Source organism: Grammomys surdaster, unplaced genomic scaffold (assembly GCF_004785775.1).
Source record: "Grammomys surdaster isolate TR1022 unplaced genomic scaffold, NIH_TR_1.0 215, whole genome shotgun sequence".
NCBI lineage: Eukaryota > Metazoa > Chordata > Mammalia > Rodentia > Muridae > Grammomys > Grammomys surdaster.
Genome location: NW_021604660.1, coordinates 5,599,317 through 5,619,314, shown reverse-complemented (window position 1 = coordinate 5,619,314; position 19,998 = coordinate 5,599,317). Strand labels below are relative to the sequence as shown.

Sequence of the window (19,998 nt, the reverse complement as noted above, 5' to 3'; positions counted from 1 at the left end):
ATATATATATATATATATATATATATATATATATATGAGAGAGAGAAAGAGGACCTGGCCCTTTGTTTTTCATAACCAACATAGCAATTTAGATCAAATAATTTCATGTAATTGGGGACTATTTCACTCTAGGATTTTAAATGCCATTTTACAAAATTATGGTTCCAATATATAGCAACAACACATTACTATAATGGGGTCAACTTTTTGTAAGAGACACAACTTTATTTTCTTTTCTCTTATAGGAAGTTTGAAAACTTTTACATAGGCTGGGGTCATAAGTACAGTGTGGAAAATTACACACCCCCAGGCCCACCACCAGTTTTTCAAGAATATCCCAGTGGACCAGAAATTACAGAAATGGATGATCCCAATGTGGAGGAGGAACAGGCTTTCAGGTTGACACAAGAGACAGCTGCACTTTCAGCTGAGGAGAACAAAGAAACTGAAGATGAAGATGAGGATGATGACGATTAGTACAAAACTAGTCCTTTTATGACACTAACACACACAAATCTTTTATGGGGGACTGATTATATATATGTATATGTATAATGAAAATGATGGTGCAAATATTCCTTTAAAGTTACCAAGTGTGTGTTGGGGGGGAAGAGTGTGGGGGGGTGATAAACAGAAGTCTCAGTGCTTATAAAAAATTTTGTTGTTTCTGAGGACAGGAATTCAATTGCTAGGACCTATGTCAGGGGGCTCACCATCACCTGCAACTCCAAGTCTAGGAAATCTAACGCCCTCTTCTGACCTCCACAGGCTTTGTACATGTGCATGTGTGCTAACCCAAGTAAATATTCAAAAAAGATTTTAAAAGCTAGATGTGGTGAAACAAACTTTTAATCCCAACACTTGGGAGGCAGAAGAAGGAAGATTTCTGAGTCTAAAGTCAGCATGGTCTAGATAGCAAGCTCCAGGGAAGCTAGAACTGCTAGAATTTACAGAAAGTTGCCAGTGGATTTACCAGAAGCTCATGATATGATCAAATCTGATCACATCACCATTTTAATGACTACAGCTTATGTAATTAATACTTACATAATCTTGCTTTGAAAAGATCTCACTTTCTTATTTTTCTCCTTGACATGGTCTCACTATATAGCTCTGGCTGTCCTGGAACTCACTACGCAGACCAGGTTGGCCACAAAATCTCAGAGATCTGACTGCCTCTGCCTCTCAAGTGCTAGGATTGAAGGTGTGAATGTTCAAAGTTAATTTCTAACATGGCAAGTATTGCTATAATTCACAATGCTTCTTGGAAACTTCCAGTTTTTGAGTGTCAAATTTGAATGCAAAACTTTGATAACCTGAACTTGAAAGATGGTTCAATGGTTACCAGTACTTGTTACTATTGCAAAGGGTTCAATTCCCAGCATCCATATGATAGCTTGAAATCATCAGTTCTAAGGGATCCAACTTCTCTTTCTGGCATCCATGTGGAACACACACACATAAACACTCACACACAATGTATAGATACACATATATGGCAAAATACACATACACATAAAATAAATACAAAAAACAAACCTCTGATAACCTAAAGCATTTATTTTATCCTGTCAAAACTAGATGTAGATGTATTAAATCTGTAGTTGCTTGTGATGAAGCCAATGATACTGTGTATAAATATTGTGCATGTGCATTCATTCTCTTTCCTGGGTGCGTGTTCACAATTCTATAAGTGAAGTAAAATCTGTAAGGGCATTTAAATATTTAGAGTTTTGGTTTTCCCCAATGTATCCATCAAACTCCTTCTTCATCCTAAATTAGATGATGGAAATGAATTACAGAGAGATTGGGAGATAGTAGTATCCAGACACTTTAGATTTACATTCTCTATCACTTTAAAAACATTTATTCACTAAGTAGGCATTTAAAACAATTTTATTACTTTATGTGTATGAGTGTTTTGCCTGCATGCATGTAAGTGTACCACACGCATGCATGAATCGTACTAAGATCAGAAGAGGGTGTTGGGTTCCCTGGAACTAGAGTTACAGATTGTTGTGAACCACCAAGTGGGTGCTGGGAATTGAATCCAGGTCTTTTTGCAAGAGCAAGAAGTGTTCTAACTCACTGAGCCAACACTTCATCCCTGACATCTTAAAATCTACAGGTATTAGACATCATGAGATTATAAATAAAACCTGGGCACAGCTCCTGAATGTTGCTTTTATTAAAGAGGAAATATGAAATTAAAGAGACTACAATTTGGCAAATACTGTGATACAACAAATTCAGGGTTCCACAGATCAGCACTTCTGAAACTCTAAAGGGTCGATTAAAAACAATTCAATAGGGTGGAGAACTGGGCCAGAGTAAGAGCACTTATCACTCTTGCAGAGGTGAGAGTTCAGATCCCAGAATTCATATTAGGCAGATTCAACTACCTGTAACTCCAGCTCCTGCAGATTTGATAACTCTTTAACTTCCACAGGCTCTACATGCAAATGCACACATACTCCACAAATAAAAATAAATCTTTAAAAAATAATGATTCAATTTTGTAACTTTTAGAAAACAATCATAGCAATTCACAATTTTCTATTTACCTTGTCATAGAATGGAACTTTGTAGATCATTGGTCTACATTACTAACACTGAGGTAATTAGGTGTGTCTGGCCCATACTTAAGAGCCATATGGACTGCTATGGAGGAAGGGCTCCCAGCAGCAAGAGATGCATTTTGGTAAGAGACACAACTTCCAGTAAAAGGTGTGGTGTTAATTGAACCTATAGAGGCAAGGAGAGACTGAATAGTGTAGGAAGGCAATGCCTCAGGGGTGAGGGGATGAAGAAAAGACCACAAACACAGAAAAGCTGGGATCAGGAAGTCTGGGCTCTCTGATAAACACCTCAGCAACCCGGATGCTCAGTGTCTTTAATGTAAACAGATGAACAGGAAGGCAGGTTTTTGCACAGAACCAGAGAAGGCAGGGTTATTATATACACCTGAACAAGAAGGCAGGTTTGACTAATCTTAGTCTGCAGAGAAGTCTCTAAAGGGTAGCAGTCTTGAGACCATAAACATGGGGTGGGAGGTGAGAAAGCTACAGTGATATTTTCAGCACTGTCAAGATTCTGAGCCTAGGAAGGCTTTGCCATGGTCTTTGAACTTCATCGAAGTTCTGCCATTCCAGTGGGGCTAAAGCACTGATCCTTGATACACCACGCCCATATAAACAATACACATCCACTTAAGAATTCATTGGCTTTCCTACAGGCTGGATTTTACAAACCACCCAAAAAAAAGTAGTAAACCAGGTCATATAAATACATGTAAAGGTTAGAACATTTTAGCTTTAATGTTAAGGGCAAATTATAGAGAATTAAGACTGAGATACTCATTGGGAGGTTGTTTGATAATCTAGGTGATGGAAACACAACTAAACAGTAATATAAAAGAGAAATTGGTTGTCACCAGGACAGGTGGAAAGGGACCTCCCAGTGTTAAGTTTTTGGTTTTAGTGTACAAAGTTCAGTCTTTGCTGGATAACTGAACTTCATGTAACTTCAAGCAGGTGCTTGCTCTTTTTGTAAACATCTTTTTAAATTGTTTAATATCCATTTCCTCTCATTTCCTTCTGAGGACTTCTGTGCCAATCGGATTGTACTTTCTTTGTAAACTGCAATATGAGCATTCTGCAACTTCTACCTTGGTTGTTCTTGCTATAATTGACACAAAATTGTAGCCTCTAATTGACTTGGTTCCAATCCATGTAAAGTAAATTATAGTCCTTTTATCTTCACAATAAATAACATGGAGACTTGATATTTTTATTAAAAGCTCCATGCACTAAGCTGGGCAAGTTCTGAGCTATTGCAACCCAACTATATTAGCCTGGCCTACTTCCCAGTCATGTGCCCCATTACTTACCATTTTAGTCTTGCCCTGGCTGCTCCTGGCCATCAGTGTCCTCATGGTGAAGCTCTATCTGCCACCTGAGCATCTTTCTTTCTCTGAATACAGGAATTCCACCTTCTCCTCTCCTGTTCAGCTAATAGTCTGATCACTTTTTATTGAGCAATCAGAAGATGACAGAGAACAATGTTTTACAAAATACTAAATCAGGAAATGCTTCATAATAATAATAATAACAAAATCCAGACTGTACCCAGATCTCTGAGTACTGAAATCAGCATTTAAATACACATAAAAACATTCCCCAATAAACTCACTTCTCTTCATTACCCACAGACTCTGAGTTTCTAAGAGTCTTTCAATAATAATTCTTTTGATCATGGGGTAGAGTGAGATTCTTTCCTATATGCATATAAGGGATATCAGACCATAATCTATCACTCCTTTCCTACAAGACAAATTAAACCAGAAGAGATGTAAGGTAGTGGACATATTTAACAAGAGAGCCCTTGAATTTAGAGTTTATTATGTATTAAAGTGATTACTAACAAAAGAGAAGGGAATCTAATAACACAGATAATAGAAGTGTCCCCTGAAACAGCTTATGTGTTCAAAGTTTGAACTTAACTGGTAGACCCAGTTACTGAGTTGACTGTACCTAGTCAGTGGATTAGACACTGGATGGATTGATTTATCTGATGTCCCTACTGGAGAGAACCACTTGAGGAAGTAGGTCACTGTGGGTGTGCTCCTGAGGGAGCTTGTCCCTGGCCCCTTCTTGCCTCTCTCTGTTTTGTGGCCACAGTGAGTAAGTAGTTCTGCTCCAGCACCACTACTGCCTAGAGCCATGATATTCTGTCTCACCAGAGTGAGCCTACCAAGCACTGAAACTTCGAAGCAAATTAAACCTTTCCTCCTTGAAACTGGCTCTTTTGTACCTGTCACAGCAATAAAACTCTGGTTAACAAAACAGTGGAAGATACAGTGAGACAGCTGTGGACTCCATCTTGGAGAATATATTCTTAGAAAAATCACTAATCCAGTATAGTTGGGTTAGAATAGCTCAGAACCTGCCCAGCTTAGTGCCTAAAGCTTTTAATAAAAATACCAAGTCTCCATTACTAATTCTCTAGCCAGTGATGGTGCTGGAGCAGAGCTACTTACTCACTATGGACACAAAGCAGAGAGAGAAGCAGGAAGGGTTAGGGACAAGCTCCCTCAGGAGCACACCCACAGTGACCTACTTCCTCAAGATTCAGCTTCCTCATGGGGCTAATCTTGCCTCAAACAATCATTTTAAAATAAACATATTAATAGACATTAACTACTAAGAGTAGCTCACATAAGTAACTCATATTAACTTATCACGATAAAACAAGTTTCTGAGACATGGACAAAGAAACCAAAACCAACAATTCAAACAAGGGATTTTATTCAACTAATTACTAGACAATGAAATGCTAAGTAGTATAACTTAACAGGCACTTATAACTTAAATAATATACCAAGGACTTAAGCAAAATCAAATTCTTCAACAGTATCAGAGTTCAATATCAGAAAAAAAAAAGGATAATAACAAAATCACGAAAATATTTGGGTCAAGGAATCTTCTCCGCTGTAAACACTTGAGAAGCTTGTTTCCTGGCCTTGAAAAAGAACAGAGAAGACAAATTATAATCTAGAAATTAACTAATTATTCTATATTATCACTTTACAACATTTAATATCATTTACTGTTCTCTCTCTCTCTCTCTCTCCCCCCTCTGTGTGTGTGTGTGTGTGTGTGTGTTTATGGGTACACATATGCCATAACACATGCATGGAGCTCAGAGCACAACTGTGGAAGTCAGTTCTCTTTATACTGTGTAGATACTAATGATCAAGTTTGTCAGGCTTGGTAAAGTACCTTTGACTGCTGAGCCATCTTGTTAACCCTATATCTCATTATTTTAACGTGGAAAATAAAACTCAGATTTTTTTCCAATATAGCAATGAATATTCCTAGTGAAAATTATGACCTAAAACTTAAAAACAATAGTAAAATATATTTTAAAAGTTGAGTCATAAAGAAAATTCTAGATAAAGACAGAAAAGAATGAAACAAAATATTATGTGTCAATGAACTATGTCAAATGTAAAAATGCTGGCTCACAAAGAAATAAAGATGTGGAGAGGGAGCAAGACACACCAGGAACCAAAGAAGCAGCTAAAAGAAAGACAAAGAACCTTTTTGAAAACTTGGGTACCTCATTAGTATTCTAAATATGTCCCTTAAAAATCCTTTAATCCTACCATTTGGGAGGCAGGGGCAGATGGATCTCTGTGAGTTCAAGGCCAGCCTGATCTACACAGTGAGTTCCAGGTAGCCAGAGCTACAGAGTGAGACCCTGCCTCCAACCAATCAATCAATCAATCAATCAATAACATCCTTATTTATTATGAGTCTGTAGTTCAGCTGCCCCCTTCCCTGGCTGAGGAGCTACTGACAGTTGGCTTTGGGGTGAGAGAAAGTCCGTTTTCTTTAAGGATGTGGCTCCTGGTAGATTGACCATGTTCCAGTGGCTGGCTGGTGTCACACCCAGGAGTATATGAATGGCACACACTGGACTCAATGGGTTATAAGAAAAAGAAAAAAGGACATGATTAGGGTATGGTGAGAGTTGATGTGGGAGGAGTTAGGGGACTAGAAGTAAAAATACATGGTCAAAATATATTGTATACATATATAAAACTCTCACGGAGTTAACAAAATACTTTTTATAAAGAAAATTTTTACTGTTTGTTATTTCCAAAGTTTGGTTTACAAACTAAAGCATATTAAACTCTGCTAAACTAAACAAATTTAGGTTGAGTCAAGTTCAAAGTACTGGGATAACACATGGAAAAACTAAGAATGCAGTGAGGTAAACTAACAACCATTATCAAAGTGTGAAAAGGAGCTGGGCTTCGTATTACATACCAATAATCTAGTACTTGGGGACTGAGGCAAGAGAAAGAGGAGTTCACAGCTAACTTTGGCTACACACTTCAAAACCAGCCTGGGCCACATGAGACCATGTCTCAAAAGTTTAAAAAAAAAATAGAAAAGTAAAAATAGGGTGCAAAAGAAAAGGCTCAGATGGCTTAAGAATGCTGTTCTTTACAATTTATAGTGGTAGTCATTATAATTAGGAAGAAGTTTAATGACATGCAGTATATTTGGCATAATTCTAACACCTCTCTAGATGGTTTAACGATACATAGGAAGCCTATGAATTTCAAGAATGCCGCTCTACTGAGCATTAATGCAGTAGATACTGCTTATAAAATTACCCATGGCCTGAGGTCATGGTATTTCTATTCTGGTCAAGCTTCAAAAATTGCATATATAGCTTGATCATGCTAGCCCTTTTTGTCCTGGGAATATTTTTATTCCTGCCCATTGTGTTAAAGCTTTTCTTCAACAACATCAACATGTTGGCAGCCAAGTACATGGCTTGAACCTGAAAATGGACCCTCAGACGGAGTTTTTAAATTAACAGGCTGGCAAGCCAACGACCAGTAAGATACTGTACAGAGCCTTACCAACCTAAGACATAAGTGCATTGCTTATTGCATATTCCATGGCAGGTAAGGAAAACATTCTTATCAGAATGACCTAAGACAGGCTCAGTCTTGTTAATGAAATAAAAAGGGGAGAGATGCGGAGAGCCTTTGGGATTGCTTGGCAAGAATCTGACACAGTCCAAGGACAAGGAAATGGGCTGCTTGGCAGAAATATGACATTGGCCAAGGACAAGGCAGTGGGCTTCAGGCAGGAATCTGACATTAGGCTAGAACAAAGAAGTAATTTCAGGTAGGAATCGAAATCTTAGGCTACAACAAAGAAGTAATCTCAGGCAGGAACCTAAATATTAGGCTAGAACAAAGAAGTAATTTCAGACAGGAACCTAAATTTTAGGCTAGAACAATAAAGTAGGCTTCAGACATGAAAATGACCTTAGGCTAGGACAGGAAAGTAGGCTCAGATACTTTGGTCATCCTTATAAGCTCTTAGAAACAGTGATTATGAGAGTGTTCATGGAATTTAGTTTAATGCCTTGCTTTTTCTTTGACCATTTGTGTTTATTGTCTTGCTTGTTCCTTGACTATTTGCATCCATTGTATTGCTAGACCTAGAACTGACCTTAATACATGCATGTAATCAAAATGTATGAAAGCAAAAAGGAGGAGGGGGGATGGGATAGGGGGTTCTAAGGAATGGAAATGGGGAAAGGAGATGACACCTGTATTGTAAATAAATAAAATATCCAAAAAATAAAATAAAAAATTAAAAAATAAAGAATGCTGTTCTTACAAAAGATGTAATCCTGGTTCCCAGCACCCACACTGGGCATCTCATAGCCATCTATAACTTTAGCTACAGGGGCTGTGATGGCATCTTCTAGCTCAGAAGGCAACTGCCCTCATTTGGCATGTATACAGGGACACAAAAACTATAAAAATAAATTCTTTTTTTAAGTTATTTAAAATTGAGAAAATGGCTAATGACTGTAATGTACATATGTATTTATTTTTAAACTAGCCTTTCTTAGAAGATAATTAGTTTTTCACTAGAAAGTGCTTAAACATCTAGACAGGGTCTGGAACAAACAGTAACTCAATGTATTCATGGCAACCATAAAAGAGTTTGAAAAATAAAAGAAATTGAAAATGACAACCACTCTATGCGAATAACAGGTACAAGGTTATTAAAATATCGTTAATAGTGAGTCCAGTGAATGGCTCAGTGGGAAAAGACACTCTTGCCAAGCCTGATGAAGTAAGGTTAAACCCTGGGACTCATATGGTTAAACAAAAAAAGGGGAAACAACTTCTGAATGCTGCCCTCTGACCTACACATACACAAAAGAAAATTTTAAAATAACAAATTGTTTTTTAAAATTTTTTAAATTTAATAATGCAGGACATGGTGGTTCATCCACACCTTTAATCTAAGCACTTGGGAAGCAGAGGCAGGCTGATCTTTGTGATTTTTTTTTCAACCAGCCTGGTTTATATAATGAGTTCTAAGTTACAGGGATGGACTGTAAGACCTGTCTCCAAAAAAAAATTTTCTTTTGGGAAAAAAAAATCAGAACTAAGAGTGGATTGATAGGGGTGGGAAAGAGGCAGAAAAGGGTAGAGGTAGTGAAGACAATCAGAATGTGTTATATACATGTATGGAACTGTCGAAAAGAAAGGAAGAATAAATTAATAAAAATTACTAAAAAGTATCAGAACTAGGGCTGGAGAGATGCCTAGGTTCCTTCGAGAGGTAACAACAGGACAAAGCTCTAGACGAAACTGCCTAAACTGCAGGTCTGACTTTTCTACTCAGTATAAGCATCCCCATTTGTAACCCGTGTAAGAGTGATGTTGTGTACACTGATATGTTGTAAAGTACTTTAAATAGCTACAATTCTAAAAGACACAGCTAAGCTACTAACACTCCCTCACTCCAAAGGAACAATGTCAGAAGTAAAGAAAAAACATGTTTAGTATTCTAATAGCAATAGTGACCCACTTACCAAAGTGGAAACATTAAAGTCATTAACATTTTGTTCACTCAGAGCCCATGACAACATCTAATCACCACTATACTCTCAAAAGTTACTGTGCACTGGCAAGCAAGCATAAGAACACTCAACAATAATTAAAATGAACCCTAACTTCATCTGGCCATATTGATAATAGGATTAAAAAGAAGCCAGCAAGAGAGGATAAAAGACATTGTAGAAAAATCATTTAAAGCATAACTAAACAGAATAGCCTAGTAAACTACCCTGTCTCTCTATTTCAAGTTGAGAAGCTGTAGCTAGCTCTCATTTCACACACTGGTTCTTTTCCCATGATTCTGTTATTTCCCATGTCCCTCTCAAGTATTGTGTTTCATCTTTAGAGAGAAACAAATACGATGTACTCAAGACAATAGTCTTTTTTATTTTCTCATACAATCCCCAGACTTTGGGCTGGAGAAGGGCTCAATGGTTATGAGGGCACAGTGCTCGAGAGGGCCCAAATCAATTCTGTAGCACCCATATCTAGCAGCCCACAACCACTTGTAACTACAGATCCATATGGGATCTAATGTCCTTTCTGGCTTCTGTGACCACAGCATATACATATACATACAATTAAAAATAAAACAAAAATTAAAATTTTAAGATTCTGGGGTCTTATGTACTTCTAGCCTTGGTCTGCTATGATGTAGGGGTAGCTTGTAACCTCAGTGGAGGCATGCTAATACCTAGAAATTCCTCAGAAATTTGGTGAGGAATCTGGAACTCATCACTTACCTACAAAGGATAAAGGCAAGAATTATTCTAGAACTGAGAATAACGAAAAGGCCAGAGCATAGTTTCAGAGTCACATTTTAAGAACCAATAAGATCACATGAGTTAGGCTATAAAGTATTTTTATAACCATATTATTATTTATCATTCAATATCAAAAATTTAAATTATAAAATTAAATTTTTTATGAAGATGAATTAAACAACTGAAAGCCATTTCAGTACCATCTAACTTTTAAAATGTCCATTTCAGAAATTCAGTGATATTAAAGACAAATGTATTTGTCAGTTCATGAAATAGAATGAGTTGTGAGGAGATAAAGACAACACTGATTTTAATTAAAATTTTAAACTACTTCACCCAATATAGAGATACTTACAACTTTCTCCTCTAGGGAAAGAACACCCTCGACTGCTACTATCTGGTACTGCTTATGTTTTAGATTGCCCACAGGTTTCCGTAGTTGCCTGAGACTACCAGCCTCCATATCTTGTTTTAACAGTTTCTGCATTTCTCGAGAAGGACATCCAGGATCAAATATTAGCAAACATAATGTTCGGTTTTTTCTCTCTTCAATTCCAACAACTGTTCGACTGTGACCTATTCAATGCATAAATAACAGTTAATATGTCACATCTATACACAGACATTACTATAGATACATTTGACTTCTCTTTGTGGACTTCTGTGTGTTTCACACACACACACACACATTCACTCTTAAATAAGTATGGTCTGAAAAGGCATAAGTGACAAGTGAGCAAAGACTGGAAAAGGACAGGGATGAATAATCAGAGCAGTGAACCAGAAACTGAGCACAGGAACTGCAAAAGCCCCAGGATGCTGGATTCCTCAAGAGGGACCAGAACGAAAAATAGCTCTGATAATCACCACAGCACATCTGTTCATAAGCAAGAGTCATCTACTATCTTAAAAATATTATAGTTGTGCGTGTGAGATCTACTAACCCTGATGCTGGAGATAGATAGGAGGTTTAGATGTACACACAACCTTTGGAGTCCCTTCTGTCTCTGAAGAATAATAGTTCAATATCCATTCAAATAAGCGAGGGTGTGTACCCGAAGGACCAGTTGACTTGTGAAAATCAATAATGCGGCACCTAAACAATTGAGAAAGCAGATAATTTAGTGAATATTTTACAAATTTTTGCATAAATGTAATTATTCTAACAAAAATCTTAATCTAGAACAAATTTGTGTTTCTAGTACTTCCCTATGAAGAAAAAAGTAAATATAAATTTTTAATCTTAATTTAGAGATCATTTTGTGGGAAAGTAATTATTCCAATCACCATAGTAATTCAAATTATTCAAATGATCTGTAGTAAGACTGACAAATAAGATAAAGGCTACAAAGATTTCCGAACATAAAAAGTATCCCCGAACAGCAAATAAAACAATGCTTGACTTTTAAAAGTCAAATGCAATAACCTGGGATATTGTCACCTTTATTCTAATGTCTATAGCCCTGATGATCAACTAGAAACTGATGGTTTCGCTGCCGAGATTATAATACTAGGTAAAGTTGTTTGCTGTGTAAGCATGGGGACCTGAGTTCAATCCCCAGAACCCACATCAAGGAGGAAGAAAAAACAGCTCCACAAATTTGTCTCTGACATCCGCATACACAATCCAACACACACACACAGAGTAATAAAAAGTTAGGTGCTTAGAAAAATAGATCAGAAGCTAAAAGCACATACTACTCTTGCAAAAGACTCACACTTAGTCAGAATTGGCTGATAACTCCAGCTCCAGGGGATCTAAAGGCATCTGTACTCAGATTCACATATTCACAAAGATGCATCTATACATATAACTTAAAAATAGTCAAATATTTTTTAAAGTTTTAAAGAAAACTGACTTCTTGTAGGATTGTTCTATACTCAGCAAATTTATAACAGTGTAAACATAAAAACAAGTTAAAAAGTCAATCAGTAAGTTTTTGTATATCTTTATTTAAAAGAAAAAAATAAAGCTGAATTCTGGTTTTAATCTCCAGTAGAAGTCATTTGTACTAGTGAAAATTATTCTAAACATTTTCTTCCATAAATGAATGAAAGAATGAATGAATGAATGAATGAATGAATGAATGAATGAATGAATGTAAAAAGAAATTCTGAATATGTTCAATTTTCTTCAATTCCATAGTGAAGAGCATAGGAAAACATGTGGGAATTCACATTTCCATATCTCATATTTGGCCCCAGACTATAGTGGAGTCATCTTGAATGAAAGATTGTTGAGGTAAGCTCACTTCTGTATTATTCCAAAACTATTTTAAAGTAAAACCAAAAGCATTTAGTATCTTTATTACTATAAACTTCAGCCTACACAGCCAATCCTTGTCCCTCACAGCAATGAAAAATACAAAATATTCTAAACTCTTACAGGTTTCTGCTGTAGTTTGAATGTAAAATACCCCTTGTAGGCTCACATGTTAGACTTGGTGAGCTGGCAGTGCTATTTGGGAAGGTTCAGGAAACTAGGAGGAGAAATCACCACGCTAGAGGAAGCAGGTCACTGGAGGCAGGCTCTGAACATTTGCAGCAGGTTTATATTTCCTACTGAGGGGCTGCTTCCTGACTGCCAATGCAATGTGACCGACAGCCAGTCTCCTACTTTCTGCCACTATGCCTTCACTGTTTCCCACCATGATGGAATGTATCCTTTGAAACTGGAGGTCAAAACAAACCTTTTCTCAGTGAAATTGCTTTTATCAGCATGAAAATATAGCTTTTATCACACCATGAAAATATAGCTAAGACAGTTGCTAATTTTAGTCATACGAAATTTAATGCTGATAATTTGCAAACGAACACAATGTTAGCTGTAGTTTACAGGTACATACTTTACTTTCAGTGAGGTCAGAAGTGTATATATCTCACATGCTCCAATCCAGGACTTTGTTCCCTGTAATTTGTTATTAAGTTGAGAGGCCCCCTGAGGATCAAAACCTTCATTCCATGCATCTTCAATCATGGACTGAATTTTTGGAATACAAGGAACTGACATACCTGAAATTATGTAAGCAAATAAGTCACAAGGCCAGGTACTAATACACTGAACAAAAATATAATGTAATCATATATACTCTACTAGACAAACCTACATGAGTTCCTAAGACACTTATTCCTAATACCTTCCTAATAACATAAACTCAAATGGTAATAGTACTTTACATACCTTTCAAGCAGTCACTATACATATCATTTTGCAATAATGATGAAAGTAGCATCTGGAAATTTCTATAACCGCAACCCCAACCTTTGTCCCCAAAAGATGAGTGAAAGTGATCCACCACTGTAGAGAGCCACACACACCTTACATCTGTGGCAACGTTCTGATAATACCTATGGAGGGCTTCGATAACTCCTAAAATAGAAAAGATTTAAAACACTTGATTAGAAAGATTTATTCATCATCATTAAATGGCTATTTATATATCTAACATCGGCCTGAAGCTCCAAAAAAAAAAAAAACCCTTGCAGCTCAGCTTTACTTCTCACCTTAGCTCATGTACTGTCTCCACAAGCCAAGTTTTCTAACACTAAAATCATACTCATTGCATAGAAGCTTTCTGCATCTTTAAGCTCTTCAACTGCAAAGCCTGAGACACAAAAGTATACTTACAGAATGCATACTCTTCTTGTCTTTCTATTTTTACATGCATTACTAAAGCTTGGTCAGTCTTAGCCAACCTGCTTCCAACTAAAAAAAAGTACCTCCTGACAGCCTACAGGGGTTCATATTAATGTACAGCATATACAGCCGATTGTAATGTGGCCTCCATCTGACCTTTTAGCATTATTCTTGACATAAAATTGCTTGATTAAAAAATTATGCCTATGGGTTTTAATTTTATTTCTGTATTACACATTGTATACATAAGAGGAGAGTAAGTTCTAAGCCATAAAAAATAAATGTGACAACATCCCTGGAAAATGGCACTAAACGCTAGTATTTCGTTAAACAAGGTATTCAGACAAGTTACATATGATTCTTCCTTTTAGAATATTCTTCTTCCATTTAGAATCCTAAAAATCGTCTAAGGACAAACATCATCTTTAACTACCTTTTTCTGACTCTCAATAACAAACATTGCACTTATTTGTGTGTGTGTGTGTATGTGTCTTACTTATCTAGTTACACTTTGTCATAGTAGGACAGTACAGATTTTTTGTGCATATTTAGTCTTCTTTAAAAACTCTGAAGCTTCCTACTTCAGTGCAGTGATGTCTGTTATGTAGTTCATGCTTTCTCATAGTATGTGGCACAAAAAAAGAAAAGTCATTATATATATTTTATTTGAATGAAATACAAAAAAAAATTATGTCTTTAGAGAGACAGATAAAAAACAAAACAAAAGCAAATAAACAAAAAACAATCATGTAACCAATAGCTATACTACCATAAAGAACAGAAATTAGTTATAAATTAAGAAAAACAAACAAACAAATAAGATTCACATTGAAGAGAAAGAGCAATGGAAATGACTTGTTACTGAGTATTAAGTTTATACATGGTGAAGTGACATGTAAGAGTCTAAGTGTCTAAGTTTATACACAGGCATCTGGGAACAGAATGATGAATGTCGACCTGGATGAGATCAAGATCTAATTAACACAGGCCTTTAAGAATGAAAGGGGGAAAACCTATAAGTAGTATATATTTGCGTATACTCTGCCATGCTTGCTACATGTAAGACAGGAATACCTCATTTCCTGGTAACCTTCATCTTAACAATAATACTACACAACCACATTAAAGAAGAATTTTCTTATTAGTATTTTTAATTCCTAAATTTCCTTAGATGTTTTCCAAATAAGCTACCTATTGTTAAGTTATACTTTACTGTTTAAAATACAAGTCAATAAATATATAAATAAGTGTTAAACGACTATTCTAATAGACACTTGTACAATTGACCAAAAATTTAAAATCTTTTCCACAGAGCTGGTGAGATGGCTCAGCAGAAAGGGACACTTGCTACTTTTGCAAAAGACATTGAGTTTAGTTCCCAGTGCCCACACTGGGCACCTCAAAAGCAATACAAAATCCAGGGCATCTGACACCTTTGCAGAAGGAAAACAAATTCAATAAATGGTGTCAGAAAAAGAACTACATTAGTCACATGTAAGTGCATACAAATATAGCACTATTATAAATAAGGACAAAAACCCAGATCCCCTCTTTCCTTCCCATATCAGCCCTACTCTGTCCCCATAAACAAAGAAACCAGATAGATTAAAAATAAAAACACAGGAACACAGGTTCTATTCCCAGCACACATGTAGTGGTTAAAAACATCTGTAACTCTAGGTTTAAAAAAACAAAAATATGTGTGTGCGTGTGTGTATTTTATGAATAAATCCATTTATACCCTGGATCTGGAATTACAGACTGTGGTGAGCTACCAGGTGGGTGCTAGTAATTAAACCTGGGTTCTCTCCAAGAGCAAAACATACTCTAAACCACTTAGCCATCTCTCCATCCCTGTGAGATCATGTCTTTAAAAACAAAAAGTCTAGTCATAAGAATGCAACTGTTTCTATATAAACTGTATTAGATCCCTAACAGAGACACAAAAATATAATTGGAAAAAAAGAAGACAAGCAAACAAACAAAACAGTAACCAGAAAAAATGGCATACTATCTTGAGTAAGGCAGATCTGATTATTATATTGGCTAGTCCTATAGCTAGCCATCTATGCAAGTCCTAAGAATGTTATATACACGCTAAGTGTCAAGTGCATAACAATGTTCATTTGGGCCCAGAAGAAATACTGTATATAAATCTTTTAGTATTCAAAATAAAATGAGTAATAGGGTGGTCATTATGTACATGAGGCTATTGAACACTTGAATTGTAGTGTTTCTAGTTGAAATGTCCTGTAAAATAACGGATTCGGTAGGTTATACAAAGAACATAAAATATTTCAATTAATAGTTCTTGTGAGGTGAACATGATAACTACTAAACTATGGAAAAAAACCCTCTTGATACTGACGATTTTTTAAAATGGTACAATAGACACTGTATTTAAATTATTAGAAGGTGAGATTTAGACTCCTGACAGTTCAACAGCAATTTTATAAATTTTACTGGCAAAGCAATACGTTCAGCAGAAACCGTACTTTGACTATGGAAGTGTTCCTGAGCACTGAGGTAAGTTATTTTCTACAGTGCTTACAATCAGTCACCATTTTAGGAAGGAACATCTTGCTAAGCTACAGTGTTTAGTATATATATATATATATATATATATATATATATATATATATAATATATATTGCAATTTCAACTTATAATATTTTCAACTTACAATGATTTATCAACACATAATTCACTATAAATGGAAATGCTTCTGCAATTTTATGTTAATTTTTATTTTCTTTAATGTGGCTTTAATAGATGTAAACTTCATGTAGCTTATATTATGTTTCTATATTTTATTCAGTTAACCAATAATTTAAGCTAAAGTTTCAGTGTCATGACTGCCTTAGTGTAACAGAGCACTTTCTGCCTAGACTGAAGGTATATCCATGAGAGCAAAGTCTTGTCTGGTACTGTAAATATAGTCAAAATCCCCCTGTGTAGGAAACCCACGGGCCCCACAGGAATGCTACTATAGCTCACCAAATGGACATGATATGACATTAAACTGTCTTCTACATGTTATATTTACATCCATAGATTAGTGCTGTACATTTTCATCAAAGAAGACTCTTTTAATAGTGGGTATCAGTAACTACTCAAAGAACTGGGTGAGAATAACTGACCATTTGATAGTCAGTCCTAAATGGGTTATCTGCATTAATCTCTCCAAGGCTCAGGAAATATCAAGGAAGAGGACATTGTTAAACAGCAGAGCCTGAAGAAGAGGGAAAACATGGAATGCTATCTTCTAGCCATGGCATGGCTGTTGGCTTTCAAAATCAGCAGCAGTGACTATCTACAAAAGACTAAGCTGGCCAACACTCTGTCACAGAGATGAGAGGTGTTCACAGGGACCCACCCATCTCTGTGGATTTACAGATATTAAACCATTAGATGAGAGATAATAAGGTCCTTCTCCTTCCATAGAAGCTATAAGAAGTTAATTAACCATTAACCAGGGTTTGGGGACGGAGAAACATCATTTTTCTCACCCATGCTCCTGTAAATACCCTTCATTTGAGTTCTTTTAAGCAACCCTTAACCAAAACCAAATAAACACAAGCAAACAAAAAACATGTGGAAATAGGGATGAGACAGGGTCGCGGGGTATTGGTAGATATTAGCTGGAAAGAGGAAAAGGGAGGATCAGAAGTTGGGGGACAAAAAAAGAGGAATGGGGTAGTGGTGAATACAACCAAAATATATTACATACACGTATAAAAATATCATATTGAAACATTATTTTATATATAATTAATATATGCAGATAAAAATCTAAAATAATCCAAAAGATTAATTACCCATTGTTGTGAGTTAATACAATTGAAGCCAAATTATTTTAAGTGAATTATTTACTATAAAAATAGTTTAGAAATTTTAAAATTTTTTGTAAAAAATGTGTGAACATACAATTTTACCTCAAACTATAGAAACTATTGACTGAAAATTCAACAAATTCTAGTGGTTTTATTACTCTAATAGTATATGCAATATTAAAACTGTGGCTTGGATATTTAAGCACTCACCAGAAGTTTTTGTTTTTCCATCATCAATACCAATAGCTATTGATTCCAACATGTCAGCTTTTCTGCTATGAAATTCAGATGGATGCATTCTTCCCCTATTTACTTCTAGCTCCATAAGTCGTAGCTGCTGTTGTTTGTATCCTCCAGAATTATCTAAACCATACTGCCGCTATTGAACATAAAAACAAATAACTTATTTTTATGTCCCTGTACTTCAACCACATGGAAACTTATAACTTTCATTTTTTTGGAAATGTATGTTCAAATATTCTGGTTTATGGGTTTTCATACAAGTAAATTGCAAAGATTTAGTGAAAATTAAATCACACATCTATAACTTAATAATTAGATATTTCTGTAAGCTTCTCTAACTCATATATAAAAGGCCCACCTTTCTGCTAAGGTATTAAGAAAGGCAAAATTCCAAAGATATTGATGGTTACAAAAGAAATTATGGGAACTTGCTATTTTGCAATGCTGATCCAGTAAGGCCCTACTTAGTTCATACATCATTCAATCATGCTACATCATACAGGAGCTGAGAGACTCAAATGTATAAACTGCCTTTATGGATAAACTTCCTGAGATCTAGACAGCTTACAAAGTTACATCAGTATCATGGTTAATCTTGACTACCAAGCTGAAACGATTTTAAAATTACCATGAAAACAACCTTTTGGGCATGTCTGCGAAGTTGTGTCTAGAAATGGTTAATAGAGATAGGAAATCCACCCTAAATATGACACTGTCCCATGGGGTGAGCTGAATAAGAGGATAAATGTATTCGTCCCTCCCTGTTTCCTGGCTATGAATACAATGTGAACAGCAACCATACTTTCCTCACACTGTACATAAACCCTCCTCCATTAAGGTGCTTCTGGTCAGTTATTTTATCAAAGTAACAAAAAAGGTTTAAGGAAGCTTACTGTAATAAGCCTGACAACGGAGTTCTTAGGCCTCTGGAACAGGTTTATGACGAAAATTGTGGAAGTTTCAAACTACAGGCTCAAAAAGACCTTGAATATTGTGAGCAGAGCTTTGGGGGCCGTGCACACAGAGTAAAAAGACCAGAATGCCAGGAAGAATGTAAGCAGTGGAAGTTCGCCTCAGCAGGTGTCAGAGACAAGAGAGTTCCCAGCTCCTGCTCTTAATACCTTGCCTTCCAACCTGTCTCCACACGCTCCACCATGATGATAATGGACTCTCTAAAACTGTAAGCAAGCTCAATTAGATGCTTTCTTTAAGAGTTGCCTTAATACAGTGTCTCTTTACAATAATAGAACATTAAGATAATTGTAAAAGAGATAAGCACATTAACAGAGAAAATGGGCACTGTGCACTAAGATGAAAGGAACCTTTATTTCATCCACTAAAGGCTCCATCTAATAAAAAAGAACAATTCATTTGAAAGGAGGGGGCCAAAACTGAGACTGCCACTGAAGGGTTTTCTAAAAACAAACAGCAACAAAAGCAAAAACAAAACCCCATCATATAGGAAAGTGCTTTCCCATGGTAGGCACACTAGGTTAATTCCAACTGTGCTCCAAGTGGCAAGGCTCTATCCCAAGATAGTAGCAAAACTTGAATGTTGTCACAAGTGGTACTTGCAGGTAGGAAAGATGCAGGATTCATTGGGTTTTGTACTATGGTTCTAGAGAATCACTGAGACCATGAATATGCACAGTCCTCCCATAGCCAAGTTCCAACAAGGAGGCCCCAAGAGGTCAAGGAGTAAAGCTGTAAAGGTAATGCAGAAGTTGTAATAGGAATCCTAGGATGCTGGGGATCACAGACCCATAGGCTATCTACTGAGGAAAGAAGGCACAGGGTGAAAATGGCCCAAAAGAAGGCTATTTGTGCTACAGGCAGCAAAGCAGGAGAGTAAGGACTACTCAAGCCCCCTGGAGTCCAGTGGTTCCATCACAAGTCCCAGATACCTAGCATGAAGCTACAGGAGTTGGTGCTTGCTCAGCTGCACTATGCTTTTGCATTGGTCTGATATTTCTTTTGCTATGTCATCATTCTTCCTTTTTAGAATCAGAATATCCACTCTGCACCATCATACAGTAGAAGCACAAAATGTGTTTTGTGATAGTATACAGACTA

The 19,998-nt window shown here is 36.3% G+C and overlaps 2 protein-coding genes and 1 long non-coding RNA gene across 4 annotated transcripts in view; 1 reads left to right on the top strand and 2 right to left on the bottom strand.

Moving 5' to 3' along the window:
* Positions 1-477, top strand: part of Rsph4a (radial spoke head component 4A) — an 11,784-nt gene extending 11,307 nt beyond the window's left edge. Inside the window, exon 6 of the mRNA XM_028772608.1 lies at positions 246-477. Coding sequence (XP_028628441.1) covers positions 246-477 — 232 coding nt within the window. The remainder of the gene's footprint in view (positions 1-245) is intronic.
* Positions 1-4,128, bottom strand: part of LOC114625325 — a 7,256-nt gene extending 3,128 nt beyond the window's left edge. Inside the window, exon 1 of the long non-coding RNA XR_003712055.1 lies at positions 3,890-4,128. This is a non-coding gene — a long non-coding RNA (uncharacterized LOC114625325). The remainder of the gene's footprint in view (positions 1-3,889) is intronic.
* Positions 4,129-5,284: 1,156 nt separating this feature from the next.
* Zup1 (zinc finger containing ubiquitin peptidase 1) overlaps positions 5,285-19,998 on the bottom strand; it is a 29,897-nt gene continuing 15,183 nt past the window's right edge. For both annotated transcript variants that reach the window (XM_028772592.1, XM_028772593.1), the window contains exons 5-10: positions 17,893-18,061; positions 13,394-13,582; positions 13,059-13,224; positions 11,157-11,308; positions 10,568-10,788; positions 5,285-5,520 (exon numbers count right to left, since the gene is read on the bottom strand). In XM_028772592.1, coding sequence (XP_028628425.1) covers positions 5,473-5,520; positions 10,568-10,788; positions 11,157-11,308; positions 13,059-13,224; positions 13,394-13,582; positions 17,893-18,061 — 945 coding nt within the window. In that variant the 3' untranslated portion in view covers positions 5,285-5,472. The remainder of the gene's footprint in view (positions 5,521-10,567; positions 10,789-11,156; positions 11,309-13,058; positions 13,225-13,393; positions 13,583-17,892; positions 18,062-19,998) is intronic.